Source organism: Paramisgurnus dabryanus, chromosome 22 (assembly GCF_030506205.2).
Source record: "Paramisgurnus dabryanus chromosome 22, PD_genome_1.1, whole genome shotgun sequence".
Lineage (NCBI taxonomy): Eukaryota > Metazoa > Chordata > Actinopteri > Cypriniformes > Cobitidae > Paramisgurnus > Paramisgurnus dabryanus.
In genome coordinates, this window is record NC_133358.1 from 25,611,228 (window position 1) to 25,631,139 (window position 19,912).

Consider the following 19,912-nt stretch of genomic DNA (forward strand, 5'->3'; position numbering starts at 1 on the left):
CTAGCTGCTACAAGCACACTCTGAAAGTGGCGGTGGAGGGTAGGAAACACAGCCCCGCCCCTCCCCCTGCCTGCAGAAGAGTGTCTGATACCAGGCACTGTTGCGCTTTTCAACCACATGGGGGAGCTGTAAGTCATTTTTACATGGAAACTACATAGTGTTGCTTTAAAATCAGCTCAACTTTATGGTAATGAACAGAGCTGGGTAACTGATAACATTTAATCTGGATTACGTATCAGATTCCAAAAATCAATTACTTGCAGTTAAATTAATATTTTCCTACTTTTTAAAATGTTTAAATTTTACATAATCTTACAAAAGCTTTCATAGGCCAACTGATCCACAACTTCAAGGTTGGGCCTGATGTGTTTTATATGTGTATCTATTAATCTTCACAACAGTGGGGAAAATGAGTATTGAACGCGTAAAAAAAATGTTTCAGTACATATATTTTCAATGAGGTTATTGACATGAAATTGTCACCAGACATCAGTATTAACTCAAAAAATCAAGTATTTAAAAAGGAATTATATTTCCTATCTGTGCACATTTACTTTACAGTATGTGTGGTCCTCTTCGTAAAACTATTAACACCGTCATGTGCTTGCATGTCAAAAATCCCATACATAAATCTAGTTAAAAATTTTTTTTTAATTTAACATTTTTAATTTAAAATACATGACATTTTTCTAAGGTTTAATTACACAGAATTTATGATAAATTATGCATTTTATAAAATTTTATCAAACTGGGCCCCCCTGGCACCATCTCATGGACCCCAATTTGAGAACCAAATAGGTTATAAAGTCTGTTCTGTAAATACATGGTCATCACTTACTGTATTTACAGTGTTTATTATGTATATGAAACACAATAAAGGACATCTGGAGGATAAAAAAACATCATCCACTTATCCATATGTTTTAGCACATCCAATTTCAGTAATTATTAATGCAACAAGTAAACAAATAGTTTCAGTTTATTTTTTTAATAGCATGTAAAAATAAACATCAGTTTAAGAGTTCTTGATTATTTCTCAAAACCACAGTTTGAAAAAATACAGTAAAATGTCAAGAAACCGTAATAGAAAAATGCCGGGTTATTTTCAATGAGGGACAACCCCAACCTGTTGAGTTGGTATAAAAAATATGCTGGGTTGTTTTAACCCATTGTTGAGTCATATATAAACATTTTCTGGGTTAATAAAAAAAGACTCAACACTGGGTTGAAAATAACCCAGCAAAAACATCTTTTATGATACTTTTATGGTTTTGTCACATTTGATCACATGAAAAACCTTTAAATAACAATGACTTCTTCTGATTCAAGTCTTTTGACAATAAGTGTTTTCCATTATACAACAATATAAGCAGTGTATTGGCAGTCTATGTATACAAATATTGGATGCAATTACTATTAATAAGTTAATACTAGTAATAAGTACAATCCTCACCCCTGAACCAAAATAATCTGATTTCCTGACTGTTCTTGTGGAGGACTGAAAGTCTTTATTGTACTTCATGTCAAAGAGCATCTATCAGTTCAGTCCAGTCATTGCAGAGACGGCGTCCTAAAAACAACTAGAACTTCATTCCTTTTCTCATGAGCACAATGATGACAGAAAATCACTGATTGGTATCAACCCAGACAAATGATCAAATTAAAAAATATAATAAGCATCATGCAAAGGGTTAATATTATACTGGCCTATAAAAATGGACAGGTTTTAGGCTTCAATAGCTTGTTTTCATAATAATGCTCATAATAAAGTGAAAAACAGCTTTAATCCAGTGAGGTTATCTGTGACATGTTGGGATTTCTTAAGCTCTGCCGATTCCAACAAGAAGTGCTATCAAGAAGGCCAGGTTTCCCAATATATACAGGACAAGCAGGAACACTTCAGTGTTCATCTGTTCATTACACAAAATAAAAAAATACATATCGCTTAAGTACATGAAATATTACACTCTTAAGAATTACTGTGATATGTATTTTGCTGAATTTATAAATGAAATTCCCACTTACCATTCCAAAAGAGCAAATGGTAGAATCTACAACAAAAGGCACAACATCATCAGCAAGTTCATAAACTTTATTCCAAAATAATTATTTTTTTAATTCCTAAAATTGCTCTCTTTATACAATAATGCTAAATGCAATTTACCTTTTTTCCTGGCGCGCATGTGCAAATCTTGAAAGATGTACAACAGAGCTTCCCATGCCACGAAACCTCCCATAACCCCCAGCATCCACCCCTCACCCTTTGCTTCACTAATAAGTTCCAGACCAGTGAAGATCGCTCCCACTGTGAATGATAAATACATCAGATTTGTGTTTTGTTTTCTTCATGTAATGTATGTCTGATAACAGGACTGAGCGGGTTTGATGTCGTACCTGCGAGACCTTTGATAGCCAGAGCGTTGAATGAATGAGCCCAGTTGAAGATGAATCTCCTGCAGAGGATTATATCACAGTGAACCCATGAACTTTTCTTTCTCATTTGATAAAAAGTAAATGTTTTCTTACTGTTCGTGTTGCGGGTCACAGCGTAAAGCTGCCACTATAGGCTGAATTAAAGAGAGAATCATCACCAAACAGCCCAGGACCGGATGAGCTCCCTACAAACACAGACGAGACATAAATGACAACATGCACGTGAAACTTTTGACTTACACTGTCTTGCAATGTTTATCAAATTAATGTGCTCTTAAAGGGGTCAATTCACAAGACTTTTTACTGTCTGTCGGACTTTGGCTTTACATTGAGTGACAAGGACAGTCTTTTTATTACAAACAACAAATTTAAGTAATTTCAAAGGATTAATCGGCCAATGCCGATAATAAAAAAATCAAAATATCATCTGATATATTGGCCTCTGAAATATCTGTCTATCACTAGTAAGAGTATAGATGAAAAGTAGATAAAAAATTGAAGGTGCAGTTACACTACACTTTTTCATACGCATGCGAATGCGTCAGACTGAAAACATAAGCTTGTGCATATATATTTCGCATATATCGCTGCGTACCAAAGTTCAAATTTGGTGAACTCTGACCTGTGAATTTGTATCATGTGGAGATATGTGAACAGTACAAAACCGGTATGACAGTTCGTGACCTTTCTTTCTAATCATAAGCAAAGATGGATGAAACGCTTCCATCCACTAAAAAATATTTCTAAAATATTTGACTGTATATATGCATGCTCAAAGTCTAGTCTGTCCGACCTTTTACATTAGGGTTGTGGTCTGAAAATGTATTTATGTAGATTTTATTTAAAAAAATATGAATTATGTAAGAAATAATTGACGACGGGACATTGATTACATTAAAAAATGTAGAATAATGCATTCAACAGGCCTGTGATATAATATTTGATAATATATATATTACAACTATATTGTGGCATAATATTAAATATATACAATAAATAATACAGCATCTTTGCTTACCCCAGCCCAATCTTGGGCATAAGAAAATACGATTATAAAAGCAATAGCTGTGGCAATAATCGACAGGGACATCAAAGTCACGTGAGCCTGTGAGACATGAAAAAATGTAAAATCATACATTATTATTGTTTTTTACTATTTAAGTAATGAATAATTGACAGCTCTGTTTAAACTTTAGTCCATGTATATCCTAAATAGATATAAAAACAAATCATTTTAAGTTTTATAACATAATTATCCCGTTGTACATTGACTAATGATCTGTTATGCACTTATCTTATCTTGCTTATCTTAATTGCAAACATTAATTACAGAAAGCAAAAAAATTCCACAGTTACACTAGATCAACATAACCTGGGCTCTTTACATACAGTTGTGTAAACTGACTTTATTAATAAGCTAATGTTTTTTGGTTTGGTTTGGAGGTCTCATTGTCCTTTAATGTAGTAGGTTATCTGCCCCCTCTAGGGTTCTTCTGGTACTGCAGAGGTGCAGAAATTAACTAGGGCGAGAAGCTGAAGTTAAACTGAATGTTTTACTATTCCTGCCTCATTAAATGTATAAATAAGTGTATTACTTTTTAAATCAATAGCAATGAGTATATATCATACTTCAAGCCAGACATAAAATGCAATACTCAAAAAGTAAAATACAAAACTCACCAAAAACCAGAAGTCTTTACCACAACATCCTCTCCCTTTGCCGACTGCTTTTAAATAGCGCGCTATGAGCATACCCACACTGCCTGTGGTCATCCAGGCGATCAGCATCAGGGCACCTGGACAAAAGCAGCAACATCAGGACCACAACAGTGATGATGTTAAACAAAGTCACTCTGTCATGATATACTCACCATGGGCTTTAACAATAGCCGGATATTCTTCACTGCCAATCACAGTTGGATTTAATAAATCAGCTTTGGCTTGGCTGACGAATGTCTTGGTGTGTTGCTGGATGCTACCTAGACGTAAGAAAGTCCTCGGTTAAAGAGAATCAAAAACCAAATTCAAGTTTATTTTGGGTTAGTCATACTATATTTAACCTAGACAATGAAATGATCTGGTAAATATTCTGCGGTGATTACCAAACATATCTCATAACACTTATGAGAACATAACACTTATACTCCTATTCATGCACAAACCTTGACTGCTGGGTCCAGAAGCGATCATGAGGAAGTATTCGCTGCCAGGCGTTGCTCTACTTGCCGTGCTGATGCCGTTACGAGACGTAAAAGAGCAATTGAACACTCCATTTGTAATCGCTGTCTGGATATCAGAGACATTCCCCTATAAATCAAATACAATATATGTGAATGAATGATGATATATAACACCAACAAACGTTTTGAATGATGCACAAGAGTAATAAAGTACCAGTGAGAGAATATTTGGAGCCCTTGTTCCGGTGGAAAATGCATGTTGCACTTGGGGTTTGCCATTGGTGTCTTTACCACATATATAGATGTCATCATTGCCCTTGAAGTTAAAAGAAAACACTTTGTAAAACTGTATGAATGTAATATGACTCTTTGACAAAAGAACATATGGTTTTACTGAATGTTTGTTTGCGGAAACTCGATGCTGCTGACATGAACGTTTTCTGGATAAGAACTCAGCAGATGAAGATCTCATAAAAAAAACTGTACTGTACAACACCCGCTTGGAAATATTATTATGTTTGCATTGTATAGACACATAGCTAACATGCAGTCAACAGAAAACTTACCATTTCTTGGTCATCGGAAAACCCAATCGCGACGTATCCGTTACTCGGGCCGAATATTTGCACCTGCATTTCTGACAGGCTGGATGATTGAATCGACACAAAGTGACAGTCAGTGTTGGTAGTTGGGTCGCAGTTGTCAGGCTGACTGAAACAGACTTTGCTTTCCCCACACCCAGAATATGATGTAGGTACCTAAAATGTACAGAATGAGTTGAGTAAATAAGACAGAGAAATAAAAAGCATTTAAAGAGAAGCAGAATTGATGGATTTTCTGTTTGGGTCGGTTTAGAAATGCTTACGGTTGGGGCTGCAGTAACAGGTGTCGATGTGCCCGTGTATGTTATCGCAGAGCTCTTCACACCCTCCCAAAAAGTTGTTTTACTTTTAACAAATGTGGCACTGAAACAAACAAATAAAAATGAGAAGCAAGTATAAAGTGATAATATTAATGAATAAAATAGGAGTCAAATGCATACCGGAACTCTACATTGCTGAGCGGTCCAGATGTAGGGGCCTTCCATTTAACTTCAATTACAGTCTTGTCACTGCCTGTTTTGTGAGAAACTGCACTATTCTGTATAAACAAAAAACAAAAGAAATCATTTTAATAAAAATAGATTTTTGATTTTTTTCTTTTACAACAAACACAATAATAAAATGTAGGCTTAACTCACAGCCACTTCAGAGCAGGTGAGTCCTTGTGCTTCTGCAGTGTTTGTCACAGTGAAGGTGCCGATCGGTGTGCTCATTCCCACTCTACGTGCTTGTAACATGAAGCCTTCAAAATCTCCTGATACTGCGCGTAGTGTTACTTAAAACAAGAACAAGAAAATCGCTTCATAAAACAACGAGCATGAACTGATAGGCCTATGCAAGTGACCACCGTTTGAAAATTAGTTTAGATTACTGACAATAAAGACTTCATGTTATGCATTAGAAACATAGTGAACCAATAATTCATATAATCATAATATTGTAGGAAAGTACAGTATAATATAAATTAGTATACTATAGTAGCACTGTAATTCATTTCTAAATGTTATCTTAAATATATTGCACTTATATAATATTCCTCAGTTCTGTCTGTCTGCATGTCTGTCTATTTAGTATATGACCTTTACCTACAGATTTACTTACAGATTTTTTATTATACCTATCTTCTACATTATGCCAAAAGGTCATTAAAACTATGAAAAACTTGAAACATGAGAATTAAGTATAAAATGACAAATAGTTTAAGTAGAAACTTTTTTGAAAGGTTTTTAATCAAAATGTGTAGATTAGTTTTGGGCTGCAACTAACGATCATTTTCATAATCGATTAATTGGGTGGTTCGTTTTTTATTTTTATTAATCTGCTAATTGAATAACAACAAAACTACTTACTTAAAGGAATATTCCATTTTCTTAAAAGACAAATTCAGATAATTTACTCACCACCATGTCATCCAAAATGTTGAAGTCTTTCTTTGTTCAGTCGAGAAGAAATTATGTTTTTTGAGGAAAACATTGCAGGATTTTTCTCATTTTAATGGACTTTATAGAGCCCAACATTTAATACTTAACTCAACACTTTACAGTTTTTTCAACGGAGTTTCAAAGGACTCTAAATGATCCCAAACGAGGCATAAGGGTCTTATCTAGCAAAACGATTGTCATTTTTGAAAATAAAAATAACAAATATACAAAGCACAACTTCTCGTCTAGATCCGGTCCAGCGCGACCTAACGTAAATGCGTAGTGACGTAGCGAGGTCACGTGTTACAAATATAAAATGCACATTTGCGGACCATTGTAAACAATAAACTGACACAAAGACATTAATTAGTATCAGTGGACATACAACAACGTAAGAACGGTCCTCTTTCAACACACTTGTAAACACTGGGGCGGAGTTTCGCGTTCGTCCTCTGTGACCTCTTGACGTCATGACATATTGCGTGGGGTCACGTTGGCGCATCACAACCAGATTTAAACGAGAAGTTGTGCTTTAAAAGTGTATATTTGTTATTTTTATTGTCAAAAATGATAATCGTTTTGCTAGATAAGACCATTATGCCTCGTTTGGGATCGTTAAGAGTCCTTTGAAACTCCGTTGAAAAAAACTGTTAAGTGTTGAGTTAAGTATTAAATGTTGGGCTCTATTAAAGTCCATTAAAATGAGAAAAATCCTGCAATGTTTTCCTCAAAAAACATAATTTCTTCTCGACTGAACAAAGAAAGACATCAACATTTTGGATGACATGGTGGTGAGTAAATTATCTGGATTTTTCTTTTAAGAAAATGGAATATTCCTTTAATTAGATGTTTTCACATATTATAGCTAAATAAGGCACTAAATTAGAGTATTGGCGTGTAAAAGTGTACTTTTAAAAGTGCAAAAGAAACACACTACTGAAGAGTTTTACTAATATAATCTTTTTGATTTTGATCTTTTAAGCCTTAAATAAAAAAATTTGTGCAACTTGAGTAAAACATCTTTAAATGCCAAAATATAATAAAATAAAACGAATCAAGTCTTCATGGATGTGCTAAGAAAATTTTGCCACAGATTAATGTCATTATCGATTTAATCGATTAGTTGTTGCAGCCCTAGATAGTCATCCTCAATGTCAAAACAGTTAAACATTTAATGTGTCTTATGTCTATAGGCTACTTCATTTCATAGAATAATTAAGTCATGCAAACTTTCAAATTCAATTAAAATCAATTTAGCTTTTTCAAACACTTTGCTTATATTAGAGCTCTGATAAAATATTTATAACAACATTAAGTTGCTTTGTGGCCACCATGCCCACTGTCCGGTGCAATATAACTTTAGGCTACTTAGTTGTAAGTTGTTACAACATAACATTTTAATTTGTCATAAAACAATTTCAAAAACTCAAATCTACGCATTTGGATCAAAAAGCTTTCAAGAACACGAGGAATAAATACAGCAAAGTGTGTTCAGTGTATAAAAGTTATTACACTATACTAAATATAAATAACCTTACGAAAATTATGTTTTTGTGATAAATTTTATAAATGGTATCAACACGTGATAAACCATGGTCACTACAATTTGACTATAATAAAAACATGGTTAATTTCGTATAGTTATTTTGATTTTATGTACATTTGATACTGTACAACGATCCCTCCAAGGATAGGCTAGTGCTGAAAACGCACGCACGATAACAAAGTAAACCTGACGAGTACCTGTGATTTCATCGCCCTCCTTGAAGCTGGTCGGCACGGCGGTAACCGTGTACGGAGGACTGCTGGTCTGAGAAGAGACCTTATGATCTGGTGTCATAGATGAACAAGCACTGGGGACTACTCCATGAGAATACATGTGCACAGTGCCAATACAGGCGGACAGCAGGATATACAGCAACATCTTACAACAAGAGACAGTCCAATAATTAAAACAACATCTAGTGTATCAACACAAAAACTGAGAAATGAAAATTTAAGTAAAAAAACCGTGTGTGTACTTCGCTACGTTTGGCACGATATGCAGTTACTACTACCTCAAGACTGTGTAATATCACGGTGGGCGTGGCTTTACATTTTTTTTACTTGGTGTGGCTTTACCTGAACATCTGGTAACTGATACCGTGAGTGACGTAACAGCAGGATTCAGGGCTGTGACTCGTAGCCGCACAAAAACAAGACAAGAACCCTTGAGGAAATAAACCACTTTAACTTTAATTTCTTGTAGTGAAACTAAGTTAATTTAATGTTAATCATTTCAGCTACATATTGGTTACTACATTTTTACTATAATAACAAGTGCTGGGCAAAGATTAATCTAGATTAATCTCCTACAAAATAAAAGTATTTTTTGCATAACAAATGAGTTGTGCTGTTATTATGTATATATAAATACACACACATTCATGTATATATTTAAGAAACATTTACATGTTTATATATATATATATATATATATATATATATATATATTTATTTATATTTTTATATATTCTATATTATATGTAAATAAAAAACAATATATAAATAAAACATTTCTTAAATGTATATATATACATATGCATATATATATATATATATATATATATATATATATATATATATATATATATACATATATATTACCTTTTTTTTACTTGGCGTGGCTTTACCTGAACATCTGGTAACTGTATATGTATGTATGTGTGTGTGTTTAAATATATATAATATTTACACACAGCACAAACTCATATGTTATGCAAAAAAATTACTTTTATTTTGTATGAGATTAATCTAGATTTATCTATGGCCAGCCCTAATAAGTATATTTATATATATATATATATATATATATATATATATATATATATATATATATATATATATATATATATATATATATATATATATATATTGTTGGTAATTGCTACAAATATATCCATGCTACTTATGATACTTATGGTTTTGTAGCCCCGGGTTACATTTTGAGGATAATAGATAAATACATGACCCTGTCTTTATTTTTTGTGATTTACTGTTTTACACATAAAATCATCCTACAAATGTAAAGACCATTCTGTGAAAATTTAACCTTGGTATCTTTACTATTAACTGAGAAAGGTCATGTCAAAGATTGAAATTAATGCAAAATCTATGAATAAAATCAAACTTTGATTCTCTTAATCTTGTAATAGGATTATGAGACTTTAGCCTAGATTTCACAGACAGGGTGTGACTATAGTAATACTATACTGTGATTATTTTTTTTCTCTAGGCAATGTAGTTCATTTAAAAACAATTAAAACAAAGTGAGTGCCAAGCAATGCAGTTGCTTATAGAGTATTTATAAAGGTGTTCAACGCACCTCAACCAATTAATGATCAGATGTTTTGTTTTATAAATTATATGTGTGTTACCTTTAGATATTTCATGTGCATACAAAATGGAAGGCTTTTTAAATCACAATGCCAAGTTACAGTAACTTGCTTGGATTCTTCCAGTCTCAGATTGCTCAATCATTTCATTTCTTCATATTGATGCAACCTTAACTAGGAGGAGTTAACCAATCTGCCTGCATTCCACCCCCATTAAAATGCTAAGTCATAGAAAAATATGGTCCCATGCTCTTACTTTTTATAAAAGTAATATGTACATATTTGGTACCATGTGTGTTTGAGGTACTAATATGCACTCTTTGGTACCAGTATACCAGTAATTTTTAGGTGTAAATGTGTATTTTTTTGAAAGGGTACTGCTCCAGTGACAATTTTTTTATTTTGAGTGTACAAATGAGTTTAAGGGATTCACACAAGCAGTAATGTATATCCATTAAAGAAATTTATTGAAAATGTTATTAGAGATGTTTTACAATTATACTATGCAATTATTTGTCAAACCAGTTTTAGTCACACGTATAACCGCAAACATGTAATAAAATATTTTTGGCAAAAGTTTTATTTTTTCATGCTGTTTACCATGTGCAATGGTATATTTTCTGATGAGATTTTTAACTAATTATTATTTCATAAAGAGAAGCAAAAAGTTTAATATTTTCATTAAGTTCTCACACTATACACACCTGCCGTATAGCAGGAAGTGAGATGTGTATAATTTTAATAAATATTAACTTGCCGTAAGTGGTTTCTTTTGTGATGTCATGTGTTGTAAAGGTAGAACAGTGCAGAGCATTTTTGTGCTGGCGCAACAACTGTGACTTTGCAAAAACAGAGACTTGGAATGTAAGTAACATGCTTTTAATAGATCTTTCAGAGTTTCCAATGACTTTTGATGATACAGAATGAAGATTAAAATAGTTGGCATGTCAAGGATATATTCTTGTGCTTGATGGACACGCTATAACAGCTAACAAACAAACACCCCTGAAAAACACTTTGGCCAAAATACAAACTACAACGTTTGCACAACAAAGTAAAGCATGGAAAACGTTTCTACAATATGTTTATGCAAGAACAGCGGCCTTAGTTTTTATAAAACAGAGGAGATTGTGAATGTATTCTGGACAAGCTCATGAGATCTTCAGGAACTTTCTTTGACCGTCACAGATCATACAGGGCATCCAGAACGGTGGCAATGGACCATGCCTGCGTTTCACAGCTGAAAGGGCAGTACCGTCCATTCTCATTGGTTAGCTCTGGTAAACCTTTCCAAGGGGATCTACATCAAAGACAAAATATGGTAATGAACTCACATTTTGAATTATTCTCAAATATGCTGTTTGATACAATTTAACCGACAATAAAATGTAGAGTAAAAGGTTTTGCTTCTGTATTACCTTTCTAAATGGGCGTGAAGTCTCGACAGAACGTTCTTCACCAAGTACTTGGTTTTGTTGTATGTTTCTTGACCCATTTTTTTAGCAAAATAAAGTTTAGCTCGTAAGAAATATCCGACCAGCCAAAGCCATTCCTGAAAATAAATGATGAAATGAGAACTTGAATGTTTACTTTAAATTTTTTTTTACAAAGTTTCTCTTTCTAATAGCTCATTGATAAAAGTAATAGCTACTTTGGATAAAATGAAGAAATGTAAATGTGTAAGTAAATTTAATGTTAAATAGTACAGCTGGATATTGCGACAAATCGATTATTGCGGCAATTTGATTAGATTATCATTTAATATTGTTACAATTCGATAGATTAGTTATCAGTAGCTGCAACATGAGCTCACTAAGTTCCATGGGATAGTCACTGAATTTTTTGCTCGTTTTTCCGTGGCATTCTCACGGATCTCCGCATTTTTCCTATTTTCAAACCATTGTCGCTTCAGTTTAGGGCTAGATTTGGTGTTTGTATGGCGTTAGTATGTCAATTTAAGTATTGGTTTATACTATTTTTTCTGATTTATTCTTTTATATTTTCTAAACTTTAAACAATTGTCGCCTGGCGTTGGGGTTAGAGTTTGGTTTGGGTAGGGACGTCATTTTATGTAAATCTAACCCTAAACCGAAGTGACAATGGTAAGAAAATAGGACAAAACAGTTGAGTAACCAATCCTAAATTGTAACAAGATATCATAAATAAAGCATGTGCATACAATGCACACAAGGTGCACAAACTAAACAATGCACATTACTGAAAAAAACATTGTAAATATGCGGCAGTGAAATTTATTAACTGCTTGAAACATGAAATAATGTGAAAACAACAGGCCCATAAAACCTTTGTCTGGACATTGTGTATAATTTGTTTTAGAAAGAGTGTTGAATTACAGATAATATCCTCTAAAGTAAAGCATGCACAGTAAGAAGATGTCGCTTCATTACATCGAAGTTCAATTAAATTTGCACCCAGCCCTATAATATACACGTGTAAAGTATGAAAACATACAGGTCCTTGGTGATAATTGAATCCTTTTGCACAGCAGTAGTTGTCATTATCCACAGTACAGTCATAGACACCACAGTACACCATATCACTGTTAAACACAAGTAAAAATCTCATTACAGACTTCACTCATGCAAATATACTCAAGTACTGAACTATACAAAGCACGTGTTGTTTCAAACTAAGTTTGGGTAACCAGCTAGAACTGAGCACTCTTTACACAGAGTCAATGGTAGCATGAGTTTCAACTTACTCTGGGTCTAGTGTTTTCATTCCCAAAGGGCCCAACAGCTTCTTTTCTGCAATCTCCAAAGCTGCCCAAGCATTATCCACCGTAAACAACTCTGGTGCCTGGAAAAGAAATGGAAGGAGGGCCCAAAACTTTAACAAAACAGCACTAGTCACTTGTTCACAGTGTCTGGTATCATCAAGTGTCGGGTTGGACTCACCACCACCATGGCGATGGTGTAGTTGGGTCTGAGCTGGTAGTCACACCAGGGGTGGGATGCCCCGTAACTGTCCTTGTAAATGCATCTTTTGTGGACCAGGTCGGGGTTACGTTCATTCGGGTCTGCAGGGTCATCTGACACGTAGAACATCTTTTCAAAATTCTCAAGGATTTTTTGATTCCACTCTTTATAGGACATGGAGTGTTCTTCACCTGAAAACCATATAAGTACAAGTCATGGTTAATCTTTCAAACTTAAGTCATTTCATAGTCTTAATGCTTAAAATTTTTATCTCAAAGAATTGACACATGACAGAAAAATCTAAAGAACTAAATCTGAAATCTTGTTTAATCAGTTCCTGTAAACCATGCTTATCTTCAGATGTTATCACATGTTTGAACAATGCTGTATTGTGTTGGAGTGACAAAGAATGCAGAACAGGAGTAAAATGTTATGATGTTTTCAAAAAAACTGTATGAATTGTTGTATGGCCGATACAACACACAAGGGTTGCAAAAATGATATTTAACCCATGATTTACTCACCCCAAAGCTGTCCGAGTTGCATATGTCCATCGTTTTTCAGACAAACACATTTTCGGATGTTTAAGAAAATGTTTTAGATCTTTCAGTTGATTAAATGTAATGTTAGGGGGTCCACGACCTTCAAGTCCAAAAAAGTGTGTCCATCCTTCACAAAATAAATCCAAACGGCTCCAGGATGATAAACAAAGGTCTTCTGAGGGTAATCCGTGCGGTGTTGTTGTAGAAATATCCATATTTAAAACTTTATTGACATAAATAGCACCGCCATCTTAGACTCCTCTGTATTCAGGAGAGAGTATTAGCGTAGTGTACGCACTTTTCTTAGTGACGTATGACAAATTCGGAGGGGGGGGCACAGAGCAGCAGCAGAGTAGCCTCCGTAGGCTGCGTAAGCTCTCATTCTGAATGCGGATGCGACTAAGATTGCGGCGCTACCGGAAGGAAGTTATTTTAGTTTATAAAGTTTTAAATATGGATATTTCTACAACAACACCGCGCGGATTACCCTCAGAAGACCTTTGTTTGTCATCCTGGAGCCGTTTGGATTTATTTTGTGAAGGATTGACGCACTTTTTTTGGACTTGAAGGTCGTGGACCTGTAACATTACATTTAATCAACTGAAAGATCTAAAACATTTTCTAAAATATCCGAAAATGTGTTTGTCTGAAAAACGATGGACATATGCAACTCGGACAGCTTGGGGGTGAGTAAATCATGGGTTAAATATCATTTTTGGCCGAACTATCCCATTGAGGAGAAATTGAACAGGTGTTCCTAATAATCCTTTAGGTGAGTGTATAAAGTGGAATGGGTGGTAGACAAAAATGTAAAATATATAAAATATGTTTATGAAAAAGGACGTACCATCTCTGTGTATGGTGACGGAGGAGTAAGGGAAATGTCCCTTCTCGTTCATTGTCATCAGCCAGCGCACCGCTGACTTACAAAGACCAACAATCTCAACGGCGGAGCCATCCCTGCACATAAACAAACATCAATACGTGTTTGACATTTTGAAGACTTGTTATAATCAAATCACATGAAAACATTCCTTTGTGCTAAATATAGTATGGCATTACTATTGAGGTTTAGCATGACTGGTATGCTAACTAGTGGGGACCAATGGTACCTGGGTGTGGCTGGAACACCTTTATTATGGGCTCTGACACTTTTTCCCATTTTGTCCATCCATGTCCCGCAGTTGAAGCCATTTCCACCGTAAACAAAACCTGTCTCAAGATTTACTTTGGCTTGTACATTAAAACCTATGGGATTGGACAATAGGCAAAGTGAGGTATTGTCTTTGACAGGCAAGTGTGCAAACCAATAGTAAACGATTGAGCAGTTAAAAAGACATTCCACTTTTTTTGAAAATATGCTCATTTTTCAGCTCCCCTAGAGTTAAACATTTAATTTTTACCGTTTTGGAATCCATTCAGCTGATCTCCGGGTCCGGCACTAGCACTTTTAGCATAGCTTAGCATAATCCATTGAATCTGATTAGACCATTAGCATCACACTCAAAAATGACTTGATTTTAAAGGAGTGGTTCAATGAAATTTCATGCATTCTGACTTATTAACACTGTTTAAGAGTTGTTTCCTCATGCTAAACGTAGGCATAGTGTCAAAAAGCACTTGGGCATGATACAGAGTATTTCTGTGCCGAATGCACTTCGCCTGAGTTTGTACAAATGTTTCGGAAAGTTTATTTCGATTGCGGATCTAGCTGACGTTTCAGGGGGTTATATACGTATTACTTCTTTTTATGGGCACTTCCCCCGGAAAACCCCGCCCACCCGTCAATCAGCGGGAGATGCTAGAACTTGCAAACATCACATCACTCGACACAGCTTATGGTACGAACGAAGAAGTGTGTTTTTAAATGTAAGGAGAAGAAAGCCAGCCTTATGAAAACAATGGATATAGTTTATTATCCGGGGTAGCAGCGGAGTTTTGCATGTGTGTTTGATGCACAGGATTTTCCCAACCGAGTCATGAGTTGCATGCGGTAAGTAAGACTTCTGTCTTATGTTGGAAATAGGCGCGTGCATATTATAAAAATGACACGAACATGTAGTGAATCATAAGTTATAAGTGTTGTTTAGTGTTGCATGACTCGTACTCGCTCCTCCCACGGTAGTAACTCCTCCTTCTTCATTTATTCATACGTTATCGGAAAGAATCGGTAAAGCTAATATTTCTTTTATAAATCTGATTAAACTAAAGACTCTTCGGAGATATAAAGGATGTCATACTACTCTATAGGTACTCCAGATTAACATCAGAAATGCAGACACAGCGTATGTTATGTGAGCTTTAAGTAACTTGCCTTCATCTTGCATGGTTTGGTCAATCTGCGGCCCTGCGTTTCTCTCTCTGAAGTTTATTCCTTGCACATGACGCTGCATGGTTTCTTGAATGACCTTATATAATGGCTGCTCATGGTCCTGAGTACAGTAAATGCACACAATAACAAAAACCTTCAGTCACCATATTAAACACTTTTTTTGAAAGAAAACATAAATATGCAAATTAAGGATCATTTTACAAACAGAACGAAAAACATAACACCAGTAGAAACTTATTTTCTACATCAATACAATATAAAAAATAAATATATGTAAAAAAAATTCAATGTTCATTTTAAAGACTGAGAAAAAACCCCTCTGGCAATTTTGGCCTTCTGCAATTTAACTTCCTCTTTATCTATGACAAAAATGTCACCTTTAGTAGCTATTTTTTCCATGTTATTTCAAAGTAGTTAAATGGGGGGGATATAGTATTGAAGAAGTTTAATGTCATCCAAACCACAGGATTTTACTACTTGCCAGGCATTGACGTACAGTAAAGGGAGGAGTACATTTGATATTTGAAAAATTTGAATGGTGCAAGATGAGTCACATTGGATTTCATGTGTCTATTAGGTAACAAATTGTGAAACATATTGTGTTGAACTCAACCCAACTCATCACTATGTTTATATTGTCTTTCATCATAAAGACTGAACAGTGAAGTGTATTGTACTGCAAGTAACATAAGCAACAGATCGTGTTTTTCCTTACCACTGTCCCAGGTGGCTGTGGCTCACAATCATCTGTGGGATACATACGAGATACATGGCACATTAGGATATCTCTACCATCTGGCACGATGTCACAATAATCCTGGATACACTGAAGCCACCACCAAACTGCATCACGGCAATTGTACCGCGCTGACACACCCTGACCAAGCAGGTTGGGGATCAGACCGTGGCGCATTGTGCCAGCAAATGCCAAGATGATATTTCTGTCAAACAGACCGGATAAACAAAACATTCTTAAGAAGAACATTCACAACTGCCTTTTTTCTTAAAATCAAGGAAGTTTTTATTTATTTTTCAATTATTATGAGGTTAATAAATACCCTACATTAATTGTTACCATTCAAACAACATATGGAGGACCCCAGTAATACCATCACAGACCACCACTGGTCCTTAGACCTTCTGTTGAACACCCATGGTTTAGAAAATATGAACAAAAAGCTCACCTGGCCTCAACATATCTCCCTGTTAAAAGCATGAGACCACGCAGAGCTATAAAAGTGTCTCGGCCCCAGCAGCGGAAGATTCCGGTGGAGAAATGAGGAAGACCTACAACATAAAAAACACTTAATACAAACACACATGATTACAATCACAGAGAACATTTTGTTCCCTTTCAGTCGGTCACTACGACGTCACGTCGTGACCGACGAATTGGGAACTCGCTTAGAGAGACCAATCTGCTTCGTATACTACTAAAACGCCAATGAACTTGGCATTGAGATATTTGCATAATGCTGGCGCCGCCCCGCCAGGTGCCTTTATAAGCAGCAGGTGCAAATAGGGAAATTAGCTTTTTCGCTTCGAAAGCCGGCTTTATCTGCTACTGAGAAGCTACTTTACTCTGTTGGGATTTGATTGCTGAAGTTGGTTGAACTAGCAGTATCACAGCGGACGCTTCGCTTATTCCACGGCTCTACATCTGTTTATTGTTTTGAGTTTAGTGTGTGCGTTGCCTTCCTGTGCGCTCATCAACTAAGCATCTGAGTGAATTTCCCTAAAAGAGTGATACGAGAGAGCTTTGTGCCTTGTTAAGGCAGCCACTCTCTCGTATATGCGGAGATCAGCGTCCTTTTCAGGATAGCTTTTCGCCCGTGCGATCTGGGATGCGAGAAGTATAAGGGTTCCAGTGACGGTCACGAGCGCTGTCTTCGTGCTCAGGCATCGAGCACTCCGGGGCTGCGTTCGTGGAGAGTTTCTGTTCTCTCTGTGAGAGCATAACCCTCTTGGATTGCGGAGACGACTGTCGTTTCTACGGGAACGCTGTCCGCGCCTTTGCAGTGCTGACGCCGCCATGGTGCGGCTGTCAAGCGCTCGCAGGGCGCCCTTCGCGTCACTACGCTGAGTAGGACGGAGGATGCGTCCTCCACCTACCGGCCTTCTCATCCTCAGCCGGTTGAGGCTCCGGTGGAGACTGCAGAGTCGTGTTCTACGATGTCTGCCGAATCCATTGGACCTCCTTCTGGTCCCGTCACTTCTGCAGCATCAGAGGGGTGTCCATTTTTCCTCCGAGGCAGAGTCGTTCCGGAGATGGCGGCCGTGCCCGCGAGCGGCGGAGACGGTAGAGTTGGAAAGGTTAACCCCTCTCCGCCCGAACCGTCCCGCCCACATGATTGGTACTTCGGAGCTGCTCGGGCCTCTCGGTCCTCTCCTCCTGTGCCTTTCTTCCCCGACGGCACGAAGAGCTGACGTGATTTGCGGCCGTCCGGCCGTTCAGCTTTCACCCCTCACCTCCCTCACCAACGAAGCCGCTGAGGGCGGGGACCCCTTCAGTGGAGCGGGATGCGTTCCTGGAGGGACCACCCAACCCTTCCCTCCCGTGTTTGTAGACAGTCGTCCGGTTACGGACGCTGCCCATCAGGCATGCCGGAGAGGCGGCTTCAGCCCTGCACGTAATAACGTTGCTGCAGGCTCACAAAGGATTTACCAGGGAGGCCGCGACCTTCAGTCGTGCGATGTCCACCTCAGTGGTTCAAGATCGCCACCTTTGGCTGTGTCTGGCTGACATGACGGACGCAGACGAGAACAACTTGAATGCTCCTGTCTCACAGACCGGCCTCTTCGGCGAGCCAGGGGAGTCGTACAGCTCCGCTGCACAGACTGAGGCGATCTCCTAGGTCATGCCCCGGCGGAACAGAGCTGCCCTTGGTCCACCACGCCGGCTCCTCAGTCTGCCTCTCGCCGTCGGCGTCCTGCGGCGACCACCTCCGTTCCCCTCCTCGGACCCCATCTCGGCAGCGCAGGGGAACCGGTCGTCAGCAGCTCGCCCCGCCCGCTTAGCCGCTTCCCGTGAAAATCGGGAGTTTAAGTGGCCAGTGAAGGGCGACCCGGATTGGCAGAGGATCACTCTTCAGGAGATGGAGCTCCTTCCCCCGATAGAGGGTCGGGTGGAAAATCCTTGGTTTGCATATGTTCCACCGGCTGTTTAGCCGGTACCCACTAACCACACATAGAGTGCATTCCTCTTCCCTCTCCAGGTCTCCAGAGGATCGAGAGAGCCGTGAGCGGGCACACACCAGCTCACCCTACCTCTCCTCTATCGCCAGCGGGTGACCTGAGGAGTCCGAGCTCTCCGCTGAGGAGACCGGACCACCAGCACCCTTATCGGAGTCTGCGCTCTCCGCAGAGGAGACCAGACGACCGTCACCCTCAGCGGGTTCAGGTCAGTGTCACACACACATACTGTAGATGTTTATGCTGTCACAGCAGACGCACCGGCAGTCCCACCTGTCTCGCTTCGCTGCCCCACCGCGGGTACTTCGGTAGTGTCGTTATTTCTCCTCGTACGGTGCCTGGGTGCTTGGCTTCAGTTCCCAGCCCGTTTCGTTGGGTTTTACGCACGATCCGCCTCGGTTACGAATCCGGCACACCCCAAAATTTCGGGCTTTCGTTTCACTGTAGTGAAAGCGTCCGATGCACATGTACTGCGTGCAAAAGTCGATATCCTGTTGGCGAAGGATGTTCGAGCCGGTCCCTCTTACCGAGATGATGATGATAGGGTTTTTCCAGCCTTTATCTCATAGTACCCAAAATACGCGGCGGGTTACGATCGATTTGATTTACGCACCGGCTCTACGAAGGTGTTCTTTTTGGATGATAACGCCGAGGCTCGTATTTCAATATTCAGATCGGTTTGCAGCCTTAGACCTGTAGACGTGTACTTTATGTGTCCATCTCCCCTCGCTTTAGACCGTTTTTCGCTCTGCGTCGTGGGGTGGGCATATTAATACGAAGTACACCATTCGAGCTGTCTCTCTCTCTCCGTGTCTCCATGTGCTAGTCACGGCATTAAAATGTCAGAGAGAGAGCGTTGTTCGCATTCTGCTTTTTTCTACGTCGACTTATAATAGC

General features: G+C 37.8%; 2 protein-coding genes across 2 annotated transcripts in view; both read right to left on the bottom strand.

Moving 5' to 3' along the window:
- Positions 1–961: 961 nt before the first annotated feature.
- On the bottom strand, positions 962–8,928 carry LOC135740280 (putative ferric-chelate reductase 1). The gene is made up of 15 exons (XM_065258500.1): positions 8,380–8,928; positions 5,854–5,990; positions 5,656–5,753; positions 5,479–5,578; positions 5,180–5,371; positions 4,828–4,929; positions 4,596–4,740; positions 4,305–4,412; positions 4,114–4,229; positions 3,452–3,538; positions 2,527–2,618; positions 2,395–2,453; positions 2,165–2,305; positions 2,026–2,051; positions 962–1,910 (listed from the first exon to the last, which is right to left on the bottom strand). Exons 1-15 carry the CDS (start codon positions 8,558–8,560, stop codon positions 1,821–1,823), a joined length of 1,674 nt encoding a protein of 557 aa, XP_065114572.1. The 5' UTR covers positions 8,561–8,928; the 3' UTR covers positions 962–1,820.
- Positions 8,929–10,873: 1,945 nt separating this feature from the next.
- The window catches only part of LOC135740283 (glycogen debranching enzyme-like), a 32,227-nt gene continuing 23,188 nt past the window's right edge, over positions 10,874–19,912 (bottom strand). The window contains exons 24-33 of the mRNA XM_065258501.1: positions 17,008–17,110; positions 16,539–16,764; positions 15,806–15,923; positions 14,604–14,739; positions 14,339–14,451; positions 12,929–13,140; positions 12,733–12,830; positions 12,483–12,570; positions 11,429–11,562; positions 10,874–11,310 (exon numbers count right to left, since the gene is read on the bottom strand). Of these exons, the coding sequence (XP_065114573.1) occupies positions 11,193–11,310; positions 11,429–11,562; positions 12,483–12,570; positions 12,733–12,830; positions 12,929–13,140; positions 14,339–14,451; positions 14,604–14,739; positions 15,806–15,923; positions 16,539–16,764; positions 17,008–17,110 (1,346 nt within the window). The 3' untranslated portion in view covers positions 10,874–11,192. The remainder of the gene's footprint in view (positions 11,311–11,428; positions 11,563–12,482; positions 12,571–12,732; positions 12,831–12,928; positions 13,141–14,338; positions 14,452–14,603; positions 14,740–15,805; positions 15,924–16,538; positions 16,765–17,007; positions 17,111–19,912) is intronic.